At 42.4% G+C, this 26,959-nt stretch overlaps 1 protein-coding gene and 1 pseudogene across 1 annotated transcript; both read left to right on the top strand.

Annotated features, from left to right (window-relative positions):
- Positions 1-762: 762 nt before the first annotated feature.
- On the top strand, positions 763-1,671 carry LOC147972711 (uncharacterized; annotated as a pseudogene).
- Positions 1,672-2,669: 998 nt separating this feature from the next.
- LOC147972710 (uncharacterized) lies at positions 2,670-3,707 on the top strand. Its single transcript, XM_087524438.1, has one exon. It carries the CDS (start codon positions 2,670-2,672, stop codon positions 3,705-3,707), a length of 1,038 nt encoding a protein of 345 aa, XP_087380564.1.
- Positions 3,708-26,959: the final 23,252 nt, after the last annotated feature.

The following is a 26,959-nucleotide window of genomic DNA, read 5'->3' as shown; positions in this document are numbered from 1 at the left end:
TTTCAGTGAACGTGACCAAAATATAATTTGAGAAGATTTTTTTCACCACGTCTGACTTTACAACATAGGCACACACACATCAGCGAGGCTTCTGCCAAAGCCGGCTCAATGCTGCCTGGTCAGGGATGGCCCAGCGCCTTGACTCAGATGCAGAGGGCTGCTTCCACGCTGCATAGATAAGCCGGGCACGAGAAGCACTGACTTGATACGAAAATAATTCATAGGCAATTCGACATGTTGCAGCCGGCAAACCTAGGCTTTAGAGGGGTCTATGGAACTCCACCGAGGCTCGACCTCCATTGGTGCCACGCTGGCACTGTGGGGGAGCATGAAGCAAATTTTAGGAGGGGCCAGATGAGTGTATGACATAGAAAAAGATGTGTTGATCAGAGACGCCGAGCAATTAGCAGAGCGATTGACAAAAATAGAAGCCTATTTGGCAAAAGAAAATCTAGGAAGTGGGGTCAGGGCCCGGTTTTGTTGAGAACCGACATCAACGAAGCGGCTTTAGCGAATCGTCGTTAGAAAACGTAGTTAGCGGTTATTAGTGTCCAAGCGTCGTACGGACGCATCTGTCCGTACAGGCGCCTCTTTGTATAGACGCCTTCACAATGCGTCCCAAATCTTGTATAAATATGTGATTCTCAATCAATGAAAGATTAGATCATTCGTACAATCACTTTTACTTTTTACACGTTATCAGCACTGCTCTGCCAAAAGTAAGATAGAGCCATCACCGGGAAGGACAAGAAAAGGTAGGTCATGGCAGGGAGAAACCTGTCATCAGCGGCTTTCGCTTTCGCTCGCTTTATCCAAAGAGAGAGCCGTCGCCTTTCCCGCACTCCTCGCCACCGTGCCGCACGTCGCCGTCATGGCCTTGGTGTAAGGAGCGGCCCACGTCGCCGCTTCTTCGCCGGGAACCACCGCCAGAACCGCCACCGTGGATATGCACGCCATGGCAACCACCCTGTGCACCAGGCTGGGCCTTCCGCCACGGCCACTGCTGCAAATGGAGAGATACCTGCAATGCGCCAGGCCGGGCTTTCGGCTCCGGCAGTCGCCAACGAGTACGTCGGACACGCGACTACACCAACTGTCTTCTCCATCCCTCCGATGGAGTGGTTGCTTGCAGGGCCATCGGCGCTGTTTCTCGGAGAAGAGGAGATGTTCCCTTGTGAACTCGCGCCGCCACCACTGCCCCCGTACTGCCTGCAGCACGAGTTTGGACCGTGCCCAACGCGTACGGGTGCACAACCGCGGCTGCCGTCACCGACGCCGTCGGATGAACTGCCGGAGCACTTCTTCCCTCCTGGATACGGTCCTGTCCCGGATCTCCCGTCTCCGACGCCGGCAGCAGTGGAAGTCCACGCCTACTCCACCGTCCCCGATCTGAACATGGCCATCAAGGAAGAAGAAGAGGAGATGGAAGGACAGGGCTCGTCGTCGACGCCGCCGCCACCTTCTTCATCACCGGCGACACCACCCCTCCCTCCCACGCCCCCACCGGAGGCGCGTCGGATACTGCGGCAGTTCGCCGCGGCCATGGCGCAAAACCGCGCAGCCGTCCGGGGCGCGTGATCGCCGGCTGCCCTCGGCCTCACCGGCGCCCCCGGGGCGTGCAGCAGCGGCGGGGGCCGTGCGGAGATGCGGGGCACACCCCACCTCCCTTGAAGACGACGCCATGAGTAGGGAAGAGACGATGTGGTGAGGTGCTGTGCCAGATCGAGCAGAGAAGTGGGGAACGGGAGAAGCGGCGCTGTGTGGGAAACCCTCGTGCGTGCTATCCTTATCCTTCTCTCTGTCGGTGCATGGGCCAGCCCAAGTCACGTACGTTCTTACCAAACAGCCTATAGGCCAAGAAATCCAATAAATGGCTGCTGGCGCTGTGTCGTTTCCAACAGGAAATAGCCATAGTGTATATATTGTACAGCAGCTTGTTCTTTCTATTTGAGAGTAGTATTTTATTGTATTAAGAACCTCTGCTTATCATATTCAGTACTGTATTATAAGTGTGAATATTTAGACTATGTATCGTCTAACATAAAGTCTCAGACTATGTGTACATATTCTGTATGATTGCTTCAACATTTTATTTTAGAATATGTAGTTCTTAAGTACAGCAAATTTTATTTACAATTCATATTTCGAGATCACAAGGTAGATGAGGCATCTACTGCACTTTGCAGATTATCCTCGTTACTGAAAGATCTACATTTTGCCTATTTTGTTCTGGCAAAATGACTATCTTCGAGTGCTCTCCCAAATATGTGAATTGATGTGATTACCTCGACTATTATACAAGCAAAGCACAAGGTAACTGTGTGATCTACTGCACCAAATTGCAGACTATCCACTCTTGCTGTGAGGTCTACATCTAGTTATTTAACAGATGACTACCTTCAAAGTGTTTTTGAAAAATGTAGTATGGCACAAGGTAATGGATATATGAACATCTACTGGTCAAAACCAGATTATGTTCTCCATTGCTGCGAGATCTACACCACAACGGTGACTATCTTCAAAGTGCCATATAGATAAAATGAGGTCTACACATATAAGTATAAAGCATCAGCTATACTTGAAAATTTTGCTTCTTTGAAGCATTTGTTGTACTTATATTTTACTCTCATAGTAAAACTAAAATTATGCATGATAACACCATGCAGGAAATGGCTGGCGTCATGAACAGAGAATTTCATGAACTTGAACTAGATGGTAGTAACTATTTACCATGGGCTATGGATGCAAAGATAGCCCTTGAAAGTCGTAAACTCGGTTCCACCATCATCACACCCATTGAAGGCGCCGGAGAAATCCCCACGGCAGCCAAATATACCGCTTTAAGTTTCTTAAGGCACCATCTCCATCCGGACTTAAAGTCGGAATATTTGATGGAAGAAGATCCACTAGTTTTGTGGAACTCTCTCAAGGAGAGATATGACCAACAAAGAGCAGTTATGCTGCCAGAAGCACAGAGAGAATGGTCCCTCATAAGGTTCCAAGATTTCAAATCTATGGCAGCATATAACTCTGCAGTTCACAAGGTTAACTCAAAACTAAGGCTTTGCAATCAAGCAATTTCCGAAGAAGACCTTATTGAGAAAACCTTGTGCACTTTCCACCCCTCAATGAGGGTACTACAACAGCAGTACCATCAACAAAAATACAAAAAGTATTCTGAGCTCATATACACTTTACTTCAGGCTGAGAAACATGATGAACTTCTCATGAAGAATCATCAGACACGCCCAACGGGCTCCATGCCACTCCCTGAAGCACATGCTAACACTCAGTCTATTAAAAAGTATGGGGGAAATAAAAAGAATTTCAAGAAATTCAATGGAAAGTGGAAAAGGAACAACAAGCAGAAAACATTTGGTCAATCTAAAGGTAAAGGTCATTTCAAGAAAGATGACCGAAACACCAAATCCGAGATTTGTCAAAGGTGTGGATGTACTAACCATCGTACTAGCAAATGCCGAACTCCCAAGCATCTAGCGGGTTTATATCTCAAATCCACCGGGAAAGGCAAACAAGTTCATGGAAAAGCAGAAGCTCACTTCAACGCTTTACAACAAGAAGAGAACCTTGAAGCTAGCACTTCTCAAAGCGCTCCTCAGGAAACAAGGAAGAAGGATGAAGATCTTCTTGATGTCGACAACATGATGGTGGAATACACCCAAGACGCATACGGAGATCTCATATAATCTCCACATCACTCATTTGATGTTATCAGCTATTTTATTGTAATAATGGAAGTTATAATTTGTATAACTCTAAGTAAAATAAAGTCCTACGGACGAATCATATTATGTAATTCAGACATAATGTCATATTTATATTTATAATTTTAATATGAATACTTTGTATGTATTTATATGTGAGTAATGAATAAAATTTCATCCTAAATATTCTCTCACTCTATATAGATTTTATGGGAAGATAATCCAATGGAAGAAGAACTATGTTTGGTGGACAGTTGTACCACTAACACAATATTAAGGGAAATAAAATATTTCCAAACTCTAACTAAGAGAAAAGGGAATATTATGACCATTGCCGGCCGCGATGCCTCGATTATTGGTTCAGGACGAGCCACACTCGTTCTACCTATGGGTACTACAATTGTAATTGAGGATGCACTCTTGTATCCTGAATCTACACGCACCCTTCTAAGTTTCAAAGACCTCAGATCAAATAATTTCCATATGGAAACAATTTCTGAAAATAATTCTGAATATTTACTTTTAACAAAGAGTACTGGGTCTGAGAAACAAATTCTTGAGAAATTCCCCTCGCTTTCATCTGGATTATATTACAGTTATACAAAACCCGTTCCACATGTTGCGTACAAAATAATTTTTCAAGACCTTGATAAATTCAAGACTTGGCATGACCGCCTAGGTCATCCTGGCATAGGGATGATGAGAAAAATTATTGACAATTCTATTGGTCACAGCCTTCCAACTAAAAACTTCCCTAAATCATCAGATTTTGTGTGCACTGCATGTGCAACTGGGAAATTAATTATAAGACCATCTTATCTTAAAGTAAAAAATGAGTCACTTAATTTTCTTGAACGCATTCAAGGAGATATATGTGGTCCAATTCAACCACTATCGGGACCTTTTAGATATTTCATGGTACTCATAGATGCATCTACTAGATGGTCACATGTGTGTCTATTGTCCACACGAAATCATGCTTTTGCCAAGATAATTGCTCAAATTATCAAATTAAGAGCAAATCATCCTGAAAATAGGATAAAAACAATTCGAATGGATAATGCCGCTGAATTTTCTTCACGTGCATTCAATGACTATTGCATGGCTATGCGCATTCATTTAGAACATTCTGTGCCATATGTTCATACTCAAAATGGTTTGGCTGAATCTCTCATCAAAAGAGTAAAATTAGTTGCTCGACCACTATTACAGAATTATAATTTACCAGCATCTTGTTGGGCACATGCGGTATTACATGCCGCCGATCTGATACAAATCAAACCAACTGCATATCATTCAACCTCCCCGATATAGATAGTACGTGGCACTCAGCCAAGTATTTCCCATCTGCGAAAATTCGGTTGCGCAGTATACGTACCGATATCACCACCGCAGCGTACAACCATGGGCGCCCACAGAAAACTAGGGATCTATGTGGGTTATAATTCTCCGTCAATTATAAAATATCTTGAACCTCTTACAGGGGACCTATTTACTGCCCGCTACGCTGATTCTATTTTTGATGAGGACCATTTCCCAGCATTAGGGGGAGAATCAAACCACAAAGAATGCCAGGAAATCGATTGGAATGTAACAGGCATCCAGTCCTTAGATCCACGTACTAAAGAATCTGAAACTGAAGTTCAGAGGATTATAGATTTGCAAGACATTGCAAATAACCTGCCAGATGCATTTACTGATCATAAAGGTGTCACTAAATCACATATTCCCGCTGTTAATGCACCAAAACGAGTGGAGGTACCAAGTAAAACCACTCAAACCCCAAATGAGAGTAAGAGGGGGAGAAAGCTGGTTAGCCGGAATATAGCTTCTCAAAAGCCTCCGCGGAAACAAAGGAAATCAAATCCTCTACCAGTAAATGCAATTCAACCTCAAGTTGAAGGACACCAATCAGATGCTCAACATCTAGAACCCAGCATAAATGCGCATACAAATATAATAGCTGGGACATCGGAACACCATGACTCTATTGTTGTGGGAAATCACATAGAGTCTGAAGGTATAAAAGAAATTTCCATAAACTATATAGAATCAGGAGAATCATACAACAGAGAGACTACAATTGTCGACATATATTTTGCCTCCGAAATTGCCGAAACCCTTCAACTGGATCCAGAACCAAAGACCGTCAGGGAGTGCCTCAAGCGTCCTGATTGGCCTAAATGGAAGGAAGCAATTGAGACAGAACTGCGCTCGCTCAATAAAAGAGAGGTATTTTCCTCAGTAATACCTACTCCTCATAATGTCTTCCCTGTGGGAGCGAAATGGGTTTTTGTTCGGAAAAGGAATGAAAACAATGAGGTGGTGAGATACAAAGCGAGGCTTGTAGCACAAGGGTTCACGCAGAGATCCGGCATCGATTACGATGATACATACTCTCCTGTTATGAGTGGAATAACGTTTCGATACTTAATATCTATGGCAGTACAAATGAGTTTATCTATGCAGTTGATGGATGTAGTGACAGCATACTTATATGGGTCACTCAAATCGGACATATATATGAAAGTCCCTGAAGGACTTAAAATGCCGAATCCAAAAGCAAATCGCAACGCATATTGTGTAAAATTACAAAAGTCACTCTATGGCTTAAAACAGTCGGGTAAAATGTGGTATAACCGACTGAGTGAGTTTCTTATTCAGAAAGGATACTCAAATAATGATGATTGCCCTTGTGTATTTATAAAGAAATCCTCAAATGGATTTTGCATCATCTCAGTGTACGTTGATGATCTCAATATCATTGGGAGTACACATGATATAGAAGAAGCACGCAATCATTTAATGACGGAATTTGAGATGAAAGATTTGGGAAACACCAAATTTTGCTTAGGCATACAGCTTGAGCATCTTCCCTCAGGAATTTTAGTATACCAACCTACTTATATTCAAAAGGTTTTGGAGAAATTTAATATGGATAAATCATATCCAACCAAAACACCCATGGTTGTCAGATCCCTTGATATGAAAAAAGATCCTTTTAGACCTCGGGATGATGACGAAGAGATATTAGGACCTGAGTTCCCGTATCTCAGTGCTATTGGTGCGCTAATGTACCTTGCAAATTGCACCAGGCCTGATATTGCATTTGCGGTAAATGTACTAGCTAGACATAGCGCTGCTCCAACAAAACGTCATTGGACAGGAGTAAAGAATATCTTTAGATATTTACATGGCACAAAAGATCTTGGCTTATTCTATCAGAGAAACCAAGATATGACTATGGTAGGATATACTGACGCTGGCTATTTATCTGATCCTCACAATGCTAGGTCACAGACAGGTTTCGTATTCTTATATGGTGGAACTACTTTTTCATGGAAGTCACAAAAACAGACTCTTGTAGCAACTTCCACTAATCATTCTGAAATAATTGCATTATTTGAAGCATCAAAGGAATGTGTATGGCTTCGCAGGATGATTAACCACATTCAAACTTCGTGTGGTGTTGGTTCATTAGGATCACCAACTATTATCTATGAAGATAATGCATCTTGCATTGCTCAAATGAAAATGGGTTATATAAAAAGTAATATCACAAAACATATTTCTCCTAAATTATTCTTTCCTCATTCATTACAGAAATATGGAGAAATTGATATTTTGCAAACCAAATCATGTGATAATCTAGCAGATTTATTCACAAAGTCTTTACCAAATTCAACATTCCAGAAATGCATTCATGGAATTGGTATGAGACGACTTCGAGTTTTGCAAAGTTCAGGGGGAGAAATCTCCTGAAAATATAATCCTTTTAGTTATCAGCAGATAATGAATATTGTACTCTTTTCCTTTATGAGTTTTTCCAATAGGTTTCTCATAAGAGGTTTTTAACGAGACAATTAAATACAAGAGTTAATGTATGCCATATCATATTTCTCCTTATATTTTTCCTACTAGGTTTTAAAGGAGTTTTTCATGGCACATCTGATTGCACTCTTTTCATTATGAGTTTCTTTGAAAATTTTCTCATGATGTTTTAATGAGGCAAATATCTTCATAAAGATTATATGCTATACTTTCTATTTTTCCTATAAAGGTTTTTAAAGGAAAGTATCTAAAGCATGTTTATTGTTCTCTAACTCACTAATAATTTTCTCCTTCTTTGAAGGTTTTTCTCATATGAGTTATCGAGAGACAATAATCTCTATATGTTGCATCATTTTCTCCTTATTATTTTTCCCACTGGGTTTAAAGGAGTTTTAGCAACATATCTATACCATTCTCCTCATATTTTTTCCCACAGGGTTTTTGGAGGAGACTCTCAAGAGATGAATGATAAATATACAAGAAGCTTTCAAAGATGAATCAAAAGAAGAGACGTTGTACAAGGGGGAGTGTTGAGAACCGACATCAACGAAGCGGCTTTAGCGAATTGTTGTTAGGAAACGTAGTTAGCGGTTATTAGTGTCCAAGCGTCGTACGGGCGCATCTGTCCGTACAGGCGCCTCTTTGTATAGACGCCTTCACAATGCGTCCCAAATCTTGTATAAATATGTGATTCTCAATCAATGAAAGATTAGATCATTCGTACAATCACTTTTACTTTTTACAGTTTTGTCCCGCCGATGCTCCGCCACTGGCTGGCAGCACACACACGCGATATGCATGCCAATGATTTAAGGCTAATTTTTGGGCTAGAAGGAAACCCGATAAGCTCTGGACAATGTTATTTTTACGTTTGTAAAGAAAATATAATAAAATTTTCTTTTTAAGGACAGGATTAGTTAGAGCAACAAAGTATCATTGTTATGGTTTACCGGAGACACTCACCATGCTTGGGCCGACTTTGATTATACAAAGCATACCAGTCCGCGAGCTATGAACAGAGGAACATGTAGATAAGCTAGCATGTGCTCAAATTTATTGAAGTTTGATCTGAATGGCACCAATGACGTACAAGTTTATAGAAGCACACCACGATATGCACTACAAAAATAGAAGATGAAAACAGAGATGAAGTAGTATATGGACAAACAAAAAAGATTATATCAATAGACCAAGGATTGGACTTCAAAAAGGACCGCTTGCTGTAAAAACTCTATAAGAAGTGTTAAAAAGATGCATATATTTGATGAGTATATACAACCACTAATCAGATGAATGAAGAAAGAGAACACGTTCACGATAAGAGTCATTATTGTTATACTCAATTCTTGGTGAAACACCAAGAAAATCATTAAGGAAATCATCCAACCGTGGTGCTCCTGTTTGGGGTATGAAATTTCTGTTATATGATGCATAGAAATGAGGGACATCTAGGTGAAAGGTCATCCAAAGATGCATGAACATTAGGAATTCAATCAATACGATAAGTGACTTCATATGACAACATTGCTTCCAACCAGAGGTGTTTTTGATAATGTTTAGATTTAATTCTTGGTAGATCAATTCCAATGAAAAGCTTGTTGGAGGGATAGAGACATCAACAGATGGTGAGTAAAAGATGAAAAATTGGAATTGTTGTAAATATTAATGGTGTTCCAAATCAGGCTCTAACATCAATACCATTGCACTTCAACTATCAAACACTTCCGCGTAGTATCACTACAAGAATCTTGTTAATCCATGACGGATAATGTCTGTCATGGAACAGTGCAAAACCGTCAAGGAGGGTGGTCCATGACGGATTTAAAATTCGTCATGTATATCGCGTCATAATTTGAAAACTGTACCACCATGACGGATCCTGGCCGTCACCGATCAGTCCCTAGGCCTGCCCAGGCCCGGTCCTCTGTGACAGACTAGTCCGTCATGGATTGAGGCTTGACATGGCATCTACATGGCACCAGCATGGATGTGACGTGGCATCCGCATTTTTTTATTGTGGTGGTTTAGACCATTTATTTTAGTCCAACCATGATTTCCATCCAACCAGCGCCACCCATTACACGTAATCAAACAAGCTTTCACAACACAATTAATTTCTATTGAACATACCCATAATTTGAAGCATTTGACAAATTTGTATTCAATACTTCACTGAGTAAAGCCCTTCTAAAAGGTGGCCAAAATACATCCAGATAATACATCCAACATCAGATCACATGCCCTTAATAATAATTACACCAGATTACATCTACAAATATACAAGATTGTACAGACCCTCTTAATCATCAAGTTCATGTCTACACCTCCAACTTCCTTTGTGGCTCCGACCACCAAGTAAATCTGTAACAAACAATATGCTTCTGTTACAAAATGGCAAGTTGATTACAACAACATAAATAGTAGTTATTATCATCTGAATCATCATTTTTATTTCACATGATTTGAACCTCACTCGTGAGGCCTATATACTTAAGAGTTATGCCAGGATTGCTTGTCTTTCATTAATCAACAATATTGTTTCATTGCAGCAACACAACATCGATGACTAATCACGAGGAACCTAGTGCCAAATAGTTCAAATCATCTTGAAGGGCATAGGAGCTTACCCATGCCAAAGCGCTGAGGAGCTCCACCTTGTTGTGCAACTGTAGGTACCTTTGAAAAATTATCATCTCAAAGATCAGAGGGGTGTTGACAAATAATAGAGGGATAGGAACAAGATAAATTATTGTTTCTGGAAAACTACTTGCAACAAAATTGTTCCTCTTTTTACCATAGTGCACACCTTTTTTTCCCTAAGCCATGATCATGAACTAACTTTGTGTCATTTTTCTTATGTAAACAAATACACCTATCTACCTGTGCAGACATAATAGGTATACTATAGTATCAAGAATAGACAAGTGAGCTCTTTTTTTACAAAAAATGTATTTTACAATGAATCTAATGAAACTAATTGTGTGGTGTAGATGTTGATATAGCTTCTAATAAACTTGGTCAAATTCAATTATTCTGGAATTGAGGAAGCAGATTATAAATAATACCTATTAATGTTAAAGAAAGCAAGAATAAATGAATTGTTCAAGGTGGAGACACTTTCAAAGTTACACTACACTTAACATGATTTAATAAACTTGAACCACTAACTCTCGATTTTGATAACAGATCATGCATTAAACAAATGCAAATTTTGATTATTATATTTAGATTTGGTAGAGGAAATCAATCAAACATAGAACCTATATGATGGGCTATGGCAATCTGATCTCTACCAGTACTGCAAAAAATAACAACCAAGCTGGAAGTAATGATAAACAGAAGAGCTATACAGTGAAGTAATGATGAACATAAGAGCTATACAATGGTTCACATGACATTTTAGGGAAGTATATCTAAACTATTATAAAGTAGTTATGACTGACTATGTACTATATTAATGGGGTATTAATACATACACTTTACAACAGTAGAGAAATATGTCAGACAAGGAACACTGATTCCACAATACAGAAAGACAAAAAGGCTACAGTAGAATGTAAAGCAACATCCAGTAATTCTTAAAAGTGGATAACTCCCTTTTCCTGGTATATCAAGAAGCATTCTGGAAGTGATTGAACCAGTACTACACTCCCTTTTATTAGGCAGTAAGAAGTGGTTCAATTCTCCATCTCTTTCGGTTCTAGAAAGATACAAAAATGTACAGCACATACAGTTCTGCACATGTCCTTTTATTAGGCGGTAAGAAAAGGTTCAATTCATCTCTTTTGGTTCTAGAAAGATACAAAAATGCACAACAAATACAATTTTGCACTCTGAAGTTCACTTTCACATAATACAGATAAAAAAGTACAGTCAACTAAAACTATAGCTACCTGATTGCAACAGTCATCTTAATCAAATCAGGAAAGCATCAAACAATTTAGTGACTATGAGCCTAATTTGCTACTAGACTATAAATTATATAACAGAGGGATTAATGTTTGTAAATATTAAATCATCAATTCTTGAGAGGAAAGATACAAAATCAAGCTGAATCAAGCAGAAGAGGGAGGCAGAGGTCGCAGTGCTCATCGGAGACATATGTAAGCAATGCAATGGTCGCAGTGCAGGCCACACACCGTCGTCGCGTAATTGAGGAGGTAGCCACAGGTGTACAGGACACACCGCTGCGCCAGAGACGCGGAAGAGGGCGTCGCGGTCGCTGCCGTCCAGCCCAACGCAGTCGAACGCACTGAGCTTGGGGGAGGCGGAGAGGCGCGAGGGGGCGCGATGCACGACGGAGTGGTGCTGCTAGAGACGCGCCAGCGACGGACGCGCCGCCGCAGCCGAAACCCTAGGCATGGGCTAGGGTTTGAGTGCGAGCGCGGGGGGCTGGGAGCGGCGGATCCAGCCGAGCAGGAGGGCGGATGGGTCGGAGATGAACTCGTGACCGTGCTGCACGGTGGCGGACGTCGCCGGAATCGGCGGATGTTGGTGGCGGCGCGACGATTCGCAGGAGAGAGAGAGATGGGTCGCGCGAGGGATGGATTGGTGGGGGTTGCGGCGGATCTAGCAGCTGCCGGAGCATCAAGGTGAGAGGAGGGAAAGGGCCGGCGACGAGCAGTGGGAGGAGGCGATGTGGTGGTGGGCGGCGGCGATGTGTGTGAGAAGATGGGGAATGGGGAGGAGGGCTGCGACGAAGGGAGAGACAGAGAGAGGAGGGGGGCCGAGGAGGAGGCACTTAGGGTTTGGTTTCTATACGTGAATGGTTAGGCGGGCTTTGGCGGGCTTGCGGGGCTGTACCGGGCCATTCATGACAGATTTCGAAAACGTCATGCGAAATCCGTCATGGATCTACAGATTTCTTGTAGTGTATATCTATTATATACTTAAGACATGAGTCAAATAAGTCATTATGTTCATCCACATAGATTAAATTATCTTGTCAATATTAGAAATTAATGGGTGAGATTAATAGATGTAGCATTACATACAAATATGATCACGTAGAAATAATTTGACATGTGACATGTCACGTACCAATATTTTCTTTAAATACGCAGATAGTTTAGGTATTGCAAAGTACGGCAGCTTATACCAGCTAAAAAAAGGTACGGCAGCCAACTACTCCCTCTGTAAACTAATATAAGAGTGTTTTGATACGATCCTCAACTTCCTCTGTTTGATCTACTATTAATTCATCACATATTTGGGTACAATTGGGGGGGATTGGTAGCAGCAAGAAAGGGGATCGGGAAGTGAGAGCCAGGAGATGGGAAGGGGATAACGCCTCAGGCGGCTGGTTCAGGGTTCTGTTCTTTCTTGCCCTACCACTCCACACACGCACGCTTATATAGCTAGGTCACTTGCTCCAACTTGGGCCATTGTAATGACTGTTGGGCCTCCTCTCCCGCCTGGGCCGTCCCTGTGCTGTTTCCTGATGAGCAGGCTGGTCCGGGGCAGTAGTAAGGCCCGTGATATTTCCTCCCCCTTTAGCCTGAGCTTGCCCCCAAGCCAGGGCTCGCGGAAAATGTGCTTGCAGGGGAATGACATCCTCCCACGATGACAGAGAGTCGGGGAAACCAGACCACTTCACCAGCGCCTGCTCCACTTGACGCGTCCCGCGCTGCACTGTCCGCCGATTCAGAAGCTTCTCAGGGACTTGAAACGGAAGCAAGTCTTCGTCCAGCGTGGGCAGCTCCGGCAGAATTGTTGTTGTAGGAGGAACCGTCGCGCGTAGCTGGGAGACGTGGACGACAGGGTGGATCTTAGCCTGCTCAGGCAAGGCCAACTTATAAGCCACTTCGCCGACACGTTGCAGAACCTGAAACGGACCAAAGTAGCGAAAGGCAAGTATATGGTTAGCGCGAGCAGCCACCGAGGACTGGGCATAGGGCTGCAACTTCAAGTAGACCCAGTCCTGCACTGTAAAGGTCCTGTCCGAACGGTGGCGATCCGCCTTGTCCTTCATCCATTGCCGGGCCCGATTCAAGTGTTGGCGTAAACAAGCCAACATGGTGGCGCGCTCCTGGGTCCATTCAGCCAAATCTGGTATGGCTGCATCTGCTATGTTGGAGATCCCAAAGAACCGCAGCTTGTGTCCATACAGCACCTCAAACGGAGTGGATTTGAGAGTAGAATGGTACGAGGTATTATACCAAAACTCAGCCAGAGAGATCCAGTCAACCCACTTACTTGGGAAATTGTGCATGAAGCAACGAAGGTACAGCTCCATGCATTGGTTTACTCGCTCCGTGGTTCCGTCCGTTTGAGGGTGCCTTGCTGAGGAGATGTTCAAGGTGATGTGTGCCAGCTTGCACAGCTCTTGCCAAATCTTGCTGGTGAAGATTCAATCACGGTCCAACACCATTGCATCCGGAGGACCATGCAATTTGAACACATTATCCATGTAGGCTTTGGCCACTTGAAGGGCGGAGAAGGGGTGCCGCAGGGGTATCAAATGAGCATAATGAGTGAGCTTGTCCACCACCACCAGAATAGAGTTAAACCCCATAGATGTTGGTAACCCTTCCACAAAATCAAGTGTGACCATCTCCCATGCTTGCTTTGGAACAGGCAGCGGCTGAAGCAACCCTGAATACTTGACATGCTCTGGTTTGACTTGCTTGCAAACGGCACACGCTGCTACATATGCCTTCACTGTCTGCTTCATTCGGGGCCAAGCAAAGTGCTGTTTAAGGCGACTGTAAGTAGCCTGGACACCCGAGTGTCCTCCAATCGCTCCGGAATGGAGTTTTCCCAACACCTGTTGCTGCACCACCGGATTGTTCCCAATCCACACTCGCCCTTTGTAATGGATGAGTCCTCCATGCACTTGAAACGAGCCATTGGTTGCTGTCGGGACTGACGCTGCTGCTAATATCTTGGTGCATTGGGGGTCTTGGGTGTAGCTGCGCTTCACATCCTCCAACCAGCGAGGAACACAAACCGAGATCGCACAAACAGCAGCTTCTGGGCGACGGGATAGGGCATCAGCCGCTTGATTTAGAGCTCCTTTCCGGTATTCAATGCGGTAGTTCAGCCCAAGAAGCTTGGTCAAGGCCTTTTGTTGCCATGGAGTAGTCAACCGTTGCTCATCTAGACAGGACAGACTGCGATGATCAGTGCGAATCACAAACTCTGAGGTTTGCAAATAGGAACGCCAACGCTCGACAGCCATGAGTACAACCAAGCTTTCTTTTTCATAGGTAGAGAGTGTACGAAGCCGTGGACCAAGAGTTTGGCTTAGAAACGCAACTGGGTGCTGGTCCTGCATCAACACAGCCCCAATGCCCTTGTCCGAGGCATCCGTCTCCAGCACGAAGGGCTTGGAGAAATTTGGCAATGCCAAAACAGGAGCTGAGGTCAAGGCTCTTTTCAAGGCTTCGAATGACTCCTCATGATCAGATGTCCAACGAAAAACCGCTCCCTTCTTGAGCAACTCAGTCAACGGTCGACTGATCAGACCAAAGTGACGCACAAACTTTCTGTAGCACCCTGCCAATCCGAGGAACTGGCGCACTTCTTTCGCTGATTGTGGGCTCGGCCACTTTTGCACTTTGTCAATATTAGTGGGGTCAGTTTGCACCCCTTCGGCGCTAATGACATGTCCCAAGTACCTCAACTGATCGCTCGCAAATGTGCACTTGCTCATTTTGACTTTCATTTGGTTCTCCTTCAGAGTTTTAAATACCGATCGTAAGAGGGCCACGTGCTCTTCCAAAGTTTTGTTGTGAACCAAGATGTCGTCTATGAAGACAAGCACCCCTTTTCACAGGTAAGGAGAAAACATGGTGTTCATCCCGGTCTGAAACGTTGCCGGACCACCGGTCACTCCGTACGGCATGACCTTGAACTCAAAGTGACCATGGTGGGTTTGGAAGGCAGTTTTTGCTTCGTCCGAAGGCCTCATCCGAATTTGATGGTACCCCGACCGTAGGTCCAGACTAGTGAACCATTTTGATCCATGCAGCTCATCTAACAACTCATCGATCACTGGCAGGGGATAGCGATTCTTCACTGTGATTGCATTCAAGTGCCGGAAATCAATACAAAGACGCCATTCTCCATCCTTCTTCTGCACCAACAACACCGGCGACGAGAACGGACTGCGGCTGATCTGAATGATCCCTTGAGCCAACATGTCAGCCACTTGGGCCTCAATCTCATATTTTTGCGCCGGGCTGTACCGGTAAGGTCTGATGTTGACAGGGACCGCCCCTGGCAGCAGGTCAATAACATGGTCGAAGGAACGGTGAGGAGGTAATCCGCGTGGTTCCTCAAACAGTTCTGAGAACTCCGCAAGCAACTCTTGGACTATAGCCGGTATACTTGATGAATCACCCTCTGGCTTCACCGAATAGAGCTGCACTAAGGCAAACACTGCTTCGTGAGCCTGCAGAAGTTGCAACTGAACCGTAGAGATGCTCGGGCATTTGTGTGCGTCCACAGACACTCCTCGCAGCTGAATAAACTGTCCCTGATGCTGAAAAATCATGCTCTTGGCACCCCAGTCGATGTTCATCAATCCACGAGATTCCAACCAATCCATCCCAAGTATCATATCATAGCTGCCCAATGGAAACAATTTGAGAGTTGACTGGAAGACATGTCCTTGGATGTGGTACTCACACCCCGGTACCTCAGTATTGCAAACTATCACAGCCCCATCGGCAACCCTCACCCGCAGTGGCTTGGACATGGCCTGCACCTCTGGCCAATCCTTGGCAATTTCCAAATTAATGAAGCTATGCGATGAACCAGAATCCACCAGCATCAATAGAGACTTCCCTTGTAAGGTTCCCAACATACGGAAGGCCCTGGGCGACTCCATTCCTGAAGTAGCAGCAGTCGAGAGCAAACAAAGGTCCTCTTCCTCTGAGTTGTCTTGTGACGCTGCTGATTCCGGCGACGCGGGCACGGTGAGCATGCCCACGAGCTCCTCCACAACATGTAGCGGCACTATGGTAGCACAGGTGTGCCCTTGCCCCCATCGCTCACCGCAAGTAAAGCATAGACCACGCGCTCTCCGGTACGCGCAGGGTCTTGAGCTTGTCATCCACCGATGATGCACCAATAGCGATGCGAGCACTATCAGGACTACGCTGACCATCAGGCGGAGGCCTGCCTGGTGAAGTGGGCGCCCCTTTTTGCCCATTGGAGGAGGACGCCACCGTGACGGGCAGCGGGGGCCGCGCCGAGAAGCGCCCTGCGCGGGCCGTCGATGTCAACCCACGAGCAGTCACCTGAGACTCCTGCTCCTGTCTCACCATCTCCACTGCTTCTTCCTGCAATTCAGCCAAAGCAACTGCAGTATCCAAATCCTTGGGGCGATGGAGCATAACAGCAACTTTAATTTCAGAATGCAATCCATCTATGAAGTGAGTGGTAAAGAACAAAGGATCCCAACTACTATGATGTGCTAGTAAGCAATGCATGGCAACATTAAACTGCTCCGCATATTCCAACACTGACCCCGATTGCTTCAGCTTAGAAAACTTCCTAAGTAGCTGCTGAAACTCCGTGCGACCAAAATTCTCTAACACCACAGCAACAAATTGATCCCAATTGTGGCTCCGGACATGTGCTTGCGACCACTCTAACCAGAGTGCTGCCGCACCGGTGAAATTGACTACTGCAGTATCGATCCACACAGACGGATCCACGCCCCCAATGCGGAAACACGCTTCACAGCGAATTTTCCACCCCGTGGGATTTTCCCCGTCAAATTCAGGGCAGTCCACTCTAGAATTTCCACTGCGCACCCCCAGAGATCCGCTCGCGCTGCACAACTCCAGAGGATTCGGAATGGGAATGTTTGGGAAAGGCGTGCGAAACGTACCATTGGCCGGGATCGGCGCTAGGAGGAGTCCCCCCCCCCAAACGTCGAGGCCCGAGTAGGAGAAGGCTCGTGACGGCCCATTGGCCTGTGGTCGTCACCACTGGTAACTTGGTCGACGAGCGGCGCGACCACCGTTGGCGAGGGCACCGGCGTCGTCGCCGTGCTTGCCGCGCCCGCACCGAACGCGATCTTGGAAAGCTGCGTCCGGATGTCGCTGAGGTCGTCCTGAAGTCACCCAACCGCCGCATCGACGCCCGGGCGCCAGGCTGCGAGATCCTGGACGACTGGCTCAAGGGCAACAAGCGCCGGCTCCATCTTGGCGACCACCGGCTCCATCTTCTCGACTGACGGCGCCATCCGGTCCAGCGTCTGCTGGATCAAGAGGAGAGCCTTGGCGATGCCGCTCCGCTCTGCAGCTGCGTCCTCCAACTGCTTTTGGACATCGAGCCCCGTCATGATCTCCTTGAGGCTGCGAGTATGCGGCGCCAGATCGATCGCGCACGAGGAAGGAAAGAATTTTTGTGGTGGATTTTGGAGGCTCTGAATACCAGACGATACGATCCTCAACTTCCTCCGTTCGATCTACTATTAATTCATCACATATCTGGGTACAATTTGGGGGAATTGGTAGCAACAAGAAAGGGGATCGGGAAGTGAGAGCCAGGACATGGGAAGGGGATAACGCCTCAGGCGGCCGGTTTAGGGTTCTGTTCTTTCTTGCCCTACCACTCCACACACGCACGCTTATATAGCTAGGTCACTTGCTCCAACTTGGGCCATTGTAATGACTGTTGGGCCTCCTCTCCCGCCTAGGCCGTCCCTGTGCTGTTTCCTGATGAGCGGGCCGGTCCGGGGCAGTAGTAAGGCCCGTGACATGTTTAGATAACTAAAATAGTAAGCCTGAAAAAAAATAACTAAAATAGTAATCTAAACGCTTTTATATTAGTTTACGGAGGGAGTAATTAAGAGTCCTATTAGGGTGAAATCATGGAGGAGCGCTCATTAGAAAGATGTAGCGCCCGAGGAGAATTCACATGCTGATGTCATCTTACTATTTTAGTAGAAAAATCAATCCGAACTCCTCTTCTTCTGCATTCAAACAATAGAAAAAAATCAGACTTTTAGTACTTCACGTTGGGATAGCAGACTCTGTAGCCAGATGTTGATAAAAAGGAAATCACAAAAATACATAAGATGTTGATAAAGAAGAAAAAACTGGACTAATGCGCATGCATGGCCCAAACGAGCCGCCTGCTGTGGGATCGGCCGTTGTACGAACATATATATCGTGCAAACATAAGGCAAACTGACCTTCTCAGAGGACATAGCTGGCTCAGCGTGCATCGTCAAGCACATGCCAAAAAAAGCCTCTCGATTCTGATTTTAAAAAGATGCGTACGTAAATGTATTAGCAAAATACTTTTGCCTAATATGAATATTTTCTGTAAAAATCGTGAATGGAGAACATGTAAGTGCTAACATTTATATTTCTATTCTCGGAAATCATTGCAGTGGTTGCTATTAAAAAAACAATACGAAGAAATACGACATGCAAATGCTTCATTCTACATTAAGTATTCTTCACGGAAAAAAGTTGCTAGAAGGACCATGAGATCAAAGCATCGAGAATGTGCATGTATAATAATAAACAATCACCCGTTTAAAAATTTGAGATGCATAAGTAAACATGCAACTAAATGTGTTAAAACTTTTTACTCCTAGAAGATTTTTTAAAACATTTTTGCCAGGAGATGCTTTAAAACTTTGACCAGTAATGTACACACGAGTACATGGACTGGTCATGTGAGAATAACAACGTTATATTGCCTGCAAAATACTTTTTTAATATGTCATTATACAATCTTTTTGATGTATTAAGAGGAACTTACAGATAAAATTGTGAATTATAAACTACAAACATATACTTTGGAACATACGAACACTATTATCTTATTAGATGGCACGTACAACCATCAATAGATTGGAAGTTATCCTTGTAAAAAAAAGTAGCATCTCTCAAAGAACCTATGAATATCCCAATCGTGATATGCTTGATGGGCTTAATTTATTGTACTCCCACCGATTCAAAATAAGTGTCACGGTTTTGAACTAAGGTTAGTTCAAGCTTAGTTAAAAATTGCGACACTAAGAGGGAGTAGTAATTTTGTTGGAGACTATAGGATGGACAAGTCAACAGTCGAGTTATTTCTGGAAAGAAGCGAGGGAGGTGAAAGAGCGACACAAACAACCATCATGGAAAAGTTGCACAGCTCTAAAGTACCTATGAAAATTACACTGATTGGACAAGCAAATAAATCGATCCGGCTTCTATTTCCTGGAATAAATGAGGGAGATAGAGAATGCAATAAAAGATGGATGAGTAAAAGAAGTCAATATAGTTGCGTGAATATTTTAGAATGATACATATGTGCATATCTGGCTGTACATGCTAACATGCAGGGGGGAGAAAATACGAAGTCTATTGTCGTTAAGACCATGCACATCTATAGTATCCAATCAACTAGATATATCATTATGATTCGGAGTTGTGACCTCAGTGAGATATGAAGTACCTAATGGTGACAATGACTGAGGGATGAGAGAACTGGGAAAAAACATTCCAACACATTTGATCACACGGGCTAAATAATATGATATGTTAATTATATGACGGGGTCATCTTTATAATGGTTTAGATTAAAATATAAACGTACTAGACATACATTTATTAGCAGCCGAATAAATTATGATGAAAATCAATCTGAAACAGTATGTGTTGTATGCAGTGCAGTGCCATATAGTTGCTTATGCTGCCAACTAACCAGTATATATGATAGAAAACCCTACAATAACTACACCAAATTCAAGATGGATTTCTCAAAGAGTAAAAATGCAAAGTTGTTACTTATATATGAAGATCCATTTAAAAAAATATCTGTGAAAAGATAGATTTCATGTTAAATAGCAGGAGTAACAATAACTACACCAAATTCAAGATGGATTTCTAAAAGAGTAAAAATGCAAAGAAGTTACTTATATATGAAGATCCAATTTCAAAACAATATCTGTGAAAATATAGATTTCATGGTAAAGAGGAGGTTTAGATACTTCAACAGAAATATTGGTACAACTTTGATAAGAATACTAAATAGTAGCTTTGCACTTTCGACAAAAAAAATGCTCCATGAAGCTAATTAGCGTGTTTCCTTGGGATATAACTTTCATATAGATTTATCTATTTGGGCCATATGAAAAAGAAAATGTAGATCTAAATATAATCAAATAATAATTAGCATTGAAGGCACAACTTGGCAAGCCATCACACTAATAATGATGAGCCAATGGAGAAAAAAGTTGTACATAAATGAAAGATATCAATACTTAGATTTAGTTCTTGGTTGAATTTTATTTATAATTTTTAAAATTAAAGTATCATGACTCCTTTGGTTTGATTGCCAACCCATGATGTATAGTGGAAATAGACCGTTAAGAATGTGTCTTACCAAATAATAAAATTAGTTGCTTATATACTGATAATATTCAGTGTCAAATTCATATGGAAATAATGTTTTTCTCTAGAGACCAATCCAAATACAGAAACTTGTATGGTGATATACGTAGAGAATCTAGCCGCGCAAATGCGCGGGTCACACTGCTAGTTTCTTTGTATAAGTCATGAGGTATAGCACTAGCACTGGCACCCATATCACATAAGCCATGATAACAATGATCTCCTATTTTAATAGAAATAACAAGTATGCCTACCAAAGATCTAGGTTTATCTTTAGCACAAGGTTTAGCAATTCTAGCAGTCTCATCACGGAAATGAATAACATGCCCATCAATATTATCAGATAAGAGATCTTTAACAATAGCAATATTAGGTTCAACTTTAATTTGCTCAGTAGGTGTATAAGTTCTAATATTGCTTTTACGAACTGCTACCTCTTGAGCACTGCATTGGATTTCCCCAAAGAGGAGAGGATGATGCAGCAAAGTAGCGTAAGTATTTTCCTCAGTTTTTGAGAACCAAGGTATCAATCCAGTAGGAGGCTACGCGCGAGTCGCTCGTACCTACACAAAAACAATAGCTCAACGCAACCAACGCGCTTAGGGGTTGTCAATCCCTTCACGGTCACTTACGAAAGTGAGATCTGATAGAGATGATAAATAATATTTTTGGTATTTTTGGTATAGAGATGCAAAGTGAAAAGTAAAAGCAAAGCAATAATAAAGTGATGGAGATTGATGTGATGAGAAAGAGACCCGGGGGCCATAGGTTTCACTAGTGGCTTCTCTCAAGAGCATAAGTATTCTATGATGGGTGAACAAATTACTGTTGAGCAATTGATAGAATTGAGCATAGTTATGAGAATATCTAGGTATGATCATGTATATAGGCATCACGTCCGAGACAAGTAGACCGACTCCTACCTGCATCTACTACTATTACTCCACTCATCGATCGCTATCCAGCATGCATCTAGAGTATTAAGTTAAAAACAGAGTAACGCCTTAAGCAAAATGACATGATGTAGAGGGATAGTTTCATGAAATATGATAAAACCCCATCTTGTTATCCTCGATGGCAACAATACAATACGTGCCTTGCTGCCCCTTCTGTCACTGGGAAAGGACACCGCAAGATCGAACCCAAAGCTAAGCACTTCTCCCATGGCAAGAACAACCAATCTAGTAGGCCAAACCAAACTGATAATTCGAAGAGACTTGCAAAGATAACCAATCATACATAAAAGAATTCAGAGAAGATTCAAATATTATTCATAGATAGACTTGATCATAAACCCACAATTCATCGGTCTCAATAAACACACCGCAAAAAGAAGATTACATCGAATAGATCTCCACAAGAGAGGGGGAGAACATTGTATTGAGATCCAAAAAGAGAGAAGAAGACATCTAGCTACTAACTATGGACCCATAGGTCTGAAGTAAACTACTCACACTTCATCGGAGGGGCTTGGATGATGATGTAGAAGCCCTCCGTGATCGATGCCCCCTCCGGCGGAGCTCCGGGACAGGCCCCAAGATGGGATCTCGTGGATACAGAAAGTTGCGGCGGTGGAATTAGGTTTTTGGCCCCGTTCCCGATCGTTTGGGGGTACGTGGATATATATAGGAGGAAGAAGTATGTCGGTGGAGCTTCGAGGGGCCCACGAGGCAGGGGCGCGCCCTCCACCCTCGTGACCGCCTCGTGGCTTTCTTGACGGAGGGTCCAAGTCTCCTGGATCTTATCTGATGAGAAAATCACGTTTCCGAAGGTTTCATTCCGTTTGGACTCCGTTTGATATCCCTTTTCTTCGAAACCCTAAAACAGGCAAAAAACAACAATTCTGGGATGGGCCTCCGGTTAATAGGTTAGTCCCAAAAATAATATAAAAGTGGATAATAAAGCCCAATAATGTCCAAAACAGTAGATAATATAGCATGGAGCAATCAAAAATTATAGATACATTGGAGACGTATCAAGCATCCCCAAGCTTAATTCATGCTCGTCCTCGAGTAGGTAAATGATAAAAACAGAATTTTTGATGCGGAGTGCTACTTGGCATAATTTCAATGTAAATCTTCTTAATTGTCATATGAATATTCATATTCAAAAAGATTCAAGACAAAAGTTCATGTTGACATAAAAATAATAATACTTCAAGCATACTAACAAAGCAATTATGTCTTCTCAAAATAACATGGCCAAAGAAAGCTATCCCTACAAAATCATATAGTCTGGCTATGCTCTATCTTCACCACACAAAGTATTTAAATCATGCACAACCCCGATGACAAGCCAAGCAATTGTTTCATACTTTTGACATTTTCAAAACTTTTTCGATCTTCACGCAATACATGAGCATGAGCCATGGATATAACACTATATGTGGAATAGAATGGTGGTTGTGGAGAAGACAAAAAGAGGGGAAGATAGTCTCACATCAACTAGGCGTATCAATGGGCTATGGAGATGCCCATTAATAGATATCAATGTGAGTGAGTAGGGATTGCCATGCAACGGATGCACTAGAGCTATAAGTATATGAAAGCTCAACAAAAGAAACTAAGTGGGTGTGCATCCAACTCGCTTGCTCACGAAGACCTAGGGCATTTTGAGCAAGCCCATCATTGGAATATACAAGCCAATTTCTATAATGAAAAATTCCCACTAGTATATGAAAGTGACAGAATGAGAGACTCTCTATCATGAAGATCATGGTGCTACTTTGAAGCACAAGTGTGGTAAAAGGATAGTAACATTGTCCCTTCTCTCTTTTTCTCTCATTTTTTGGGCCTTCTCTTTTTTATGGCCTCTTTTTCTTTTTTTTCTTTTTTCGTCCGGAGTCTCATCCCGACTTGTGGGGGAATCATAGTCTCCATCATCCTTTCCTCACTTGGGACAATGCTCTAAAAATTATGATCATCACACTTCATATTTTTCTTACAACTCAACAATTACAACTCAATACTTAGAACAAAATATGACTATATGAATGCCTCCGGCGGTGTATCGGGATATGCAATGAATCAAGAGTGACATGTATGAAAGAATTATGAACAATGGCTTTGCCACATATACGTTGTCAACTACATGATCATGCTAGCAATATGACAATGATGGAGCGTGTCATAATGAACGGAACGGTGGAAAGTTGCATGGCAATATATCTCAGAATGGCTATAGAAATGCCATGATAGGTAGGTATGGTGGCTGTTTTGAGGAAGGTATTTGGTGGGTGTATGATACCGACGAAAAGTGCGCGGTATTAGAGAGGCTAGCAATGGTGGAATGAAGAAAAGTGCGTATAATCCATGGACTCAACATTAGTCATAAAAAACTCATATACTTATTGCAAAAATCTAGAAGTTATCAAAGCAAAGTATTACGCGCATGCTCCTAGGGGGATAGATTGGTAGGAAAAGACCATCGCTCGTCCCCGACCGCCACTCATAAGGAAGACAATCAATAAATAAATCATGCTCCGACTTCATCACATAACGGTTCACCATACGTGCATGCTACGGGAATCACAAACTTTAACACAAGCATTTCTCAAATTCACAACTACTCAACTAGCATGACTCTAATATCACCATCCTCATATCTCAAAACAATTATCAAGCATCAATTTTTTTCTTAGTATTCAACGCACTCAAAAGAAAGTTTTACAAATCTTGAATACCAAGCATATTTATTATTAAGCAAATTACCATGCTATTAAGACTATCAAAATAATCTAAGTGAAGCATGAGAGATCTATAGTTTCTATAAAACAAATCCACCACCATCCTCTAAAAGATATAAGTGAAGCACTAAAGCAAAATTATATAACTCAAAAGATATAAGTGAAGCACATAGAGTATTCTATCAAATTCCAAATTATGTATGGCTCTCTCAAAAGGTGTGTACAGCAAGGATGATTGTGGTAAACTAATAAGCGAAGACTCAAATCATAAAAGACACTCCAAGCAAAACACATATCATGTGGTGAATAAAAATATAGCTCCAAGTAAAGTTACCGATAGAAGTAGACGAAAGAGGGGATGCCTTCCGGGGCATCCCCAAGCTTTGGCTTTTAGGTGTCCTTAGATTATCTTGGCGGTGCCATGGGCATCCCCAATCTTACTCTCTTGCCACTACTTGTTCCGTAATCCATCAAATCTTTACCCAAAACTTGAAAACTTCACAACACAAAACTTAAAGTAGAAAATCTCATGAGCTCCGTTAGCGAAAGAAAACAAAAGACCACTTCAAGGTACTGTAATGAACTCATTCTTTATTTATATGGGTGTTATACCTACTGTATTCCAATTTTTCTATGGTTCATAAACTATTTTACTTGCCATAGATTCATCAAAATAAGCAAACAACACACGAAAAACAGAATCTGTCAAAAACAGAACAGTCTGTAGTAATCTGTACCTAGTGCAAGATCTGCAACCCCAAAAATTCTAAAATAAATTGCTGGACGTGAGGAATTTATCTATTAATCATCTGAAAAAAGAATTAACTAAATAGCACTCTCCAAATAAAAATTACAGCAGTTCTCGTGAGCGCTAAAGTTTCTGTTTTTTACAGCAAGTTCAACAAGACTTTCCTCAAGTCTTCCCAATGGTTCTACTTGGCACAAACACTAATTAAACACAAAAAACACAACCAAAACAGAGGCTAAATAATTTATTTATTACTAAAAAGGAGCAAAAATCAAGGAATAAAAATAAAATTGGGTTGCCTCCCAATAAGCGATATCGTTTAACGCCCCTAGCTAGGCATAACAAGCAAGAATAGATCTAGGTATTGCCATCTTTGGTAGGAAATTCTTCAATGAGGCATCTATCTCCCTTAGGAATTTATTTCTTTCTAGTTGTTATCAAACTCTTAGGCACAAGATCGAAAAATTCATTTGTAGCAATTGGTTCCTTAACGATAGCAAAAAGATTGGGATGAATACTTATAGATTTAAGATCCGCAGTTTCCTTACTAGATGATTCACCCTTATTTTTAGGAACATACATAAGCTTGGAAATTTTAGTAGGAGGACTTGGAGTATTCTTTACGGAAGAAAAAGCGGTTCCCAAGTTCGTAATGATACCCTCAAGTTTATCGATTCTAGTAGAATCTAAGTTTATTTTCTCATTAACTATGGGTTCCTTTTCCTTAATATTTTTCAAAGTCATTCCTACCTTAGATCCATATTGGGTAATTTGATTGTGGATCTTTTTATCTAGATTTTCAATTAATTCAATAGTAGCAACTTTATTTTCTATAATTTCAAGTATTTGCATAACATGCTCCAAAGTTAACATAGTTCCATTAGCCAAAAGAGGTGGTGAGCCAAATAAATCTAACATAGCATTATAAGAATCAAAAGTATGGTTACCCAAGAAATTCCCTCCGGTAATGGTATCAAGGATATATCTATACCAAGGACTAGCACCTACATAAAAATTGCGGAGAAGAACTGAACTAGATTGCTTCCTGGTAGATCTATTTTGAGCATTGCAAATTCTATACCAAGCATCTTTTAGATTTTCTCCCTCCCTTTGTTTAAAATTTAGAACTTCATTCTCGGGAGACAACGGAGAAGATATGAGACTAGCCATGACAACAAGCGAGCAAACTAACACACAAGAAAACAAAAGGCAAACGGGCAAAAGAGGCAAATAGAGAGGGAGGATAGAGAGAGAGAGGGCGAATAAAACGGCAAGGGTGAAGTGGGGGGAGAGGAAAACGAGAGGCAAATGGCAAATAATGTAATGCAGGAGATAGGGATTGTGATGCGTACTTGGTATGTTGACTTTTGCGAAGACTCCCCGGCAACGGCGCCAGAAATTCTTCTTGCTACCTCTTGAGCACTGCGTTGGATTTCCCCGAAGAGGAGAGGATGATGCAGCAAAGTAGCGTAAGTATTTCCCTCAGTTTTTGAGAACCAAGGTATCAATCTAGTAGGAGGCTACGCGTGAGTCCCTCGTACCTACACAAAAACAATAGCTCAACGCAACCAACGCGCTTAGGGGTTGTCAATCCCTTCACGGTCACTTACGAAAGTGA

Source organism: Triticum urartu, chromosome 5A (genome assembly GCF_056163025.1).
Source record: "Triticum urartu cultivar PI428250 chromosome 5A, HENAU_Tu73, whole genome shotgun sequence".
In the NCBI taxonomy this organism is placed as follows: domain Eukaryota; kingdom Viridiplantae; phylum Streptophyta; class Magnoliopsida; order Poales; family Poaceae; genus Triticum; species Triticum urartu.
The sequence above is the reverse complement of the archived record's forward strand: the minus strand, read 5'-3'. Positions and strand labels throughout refer to the sequence as shown.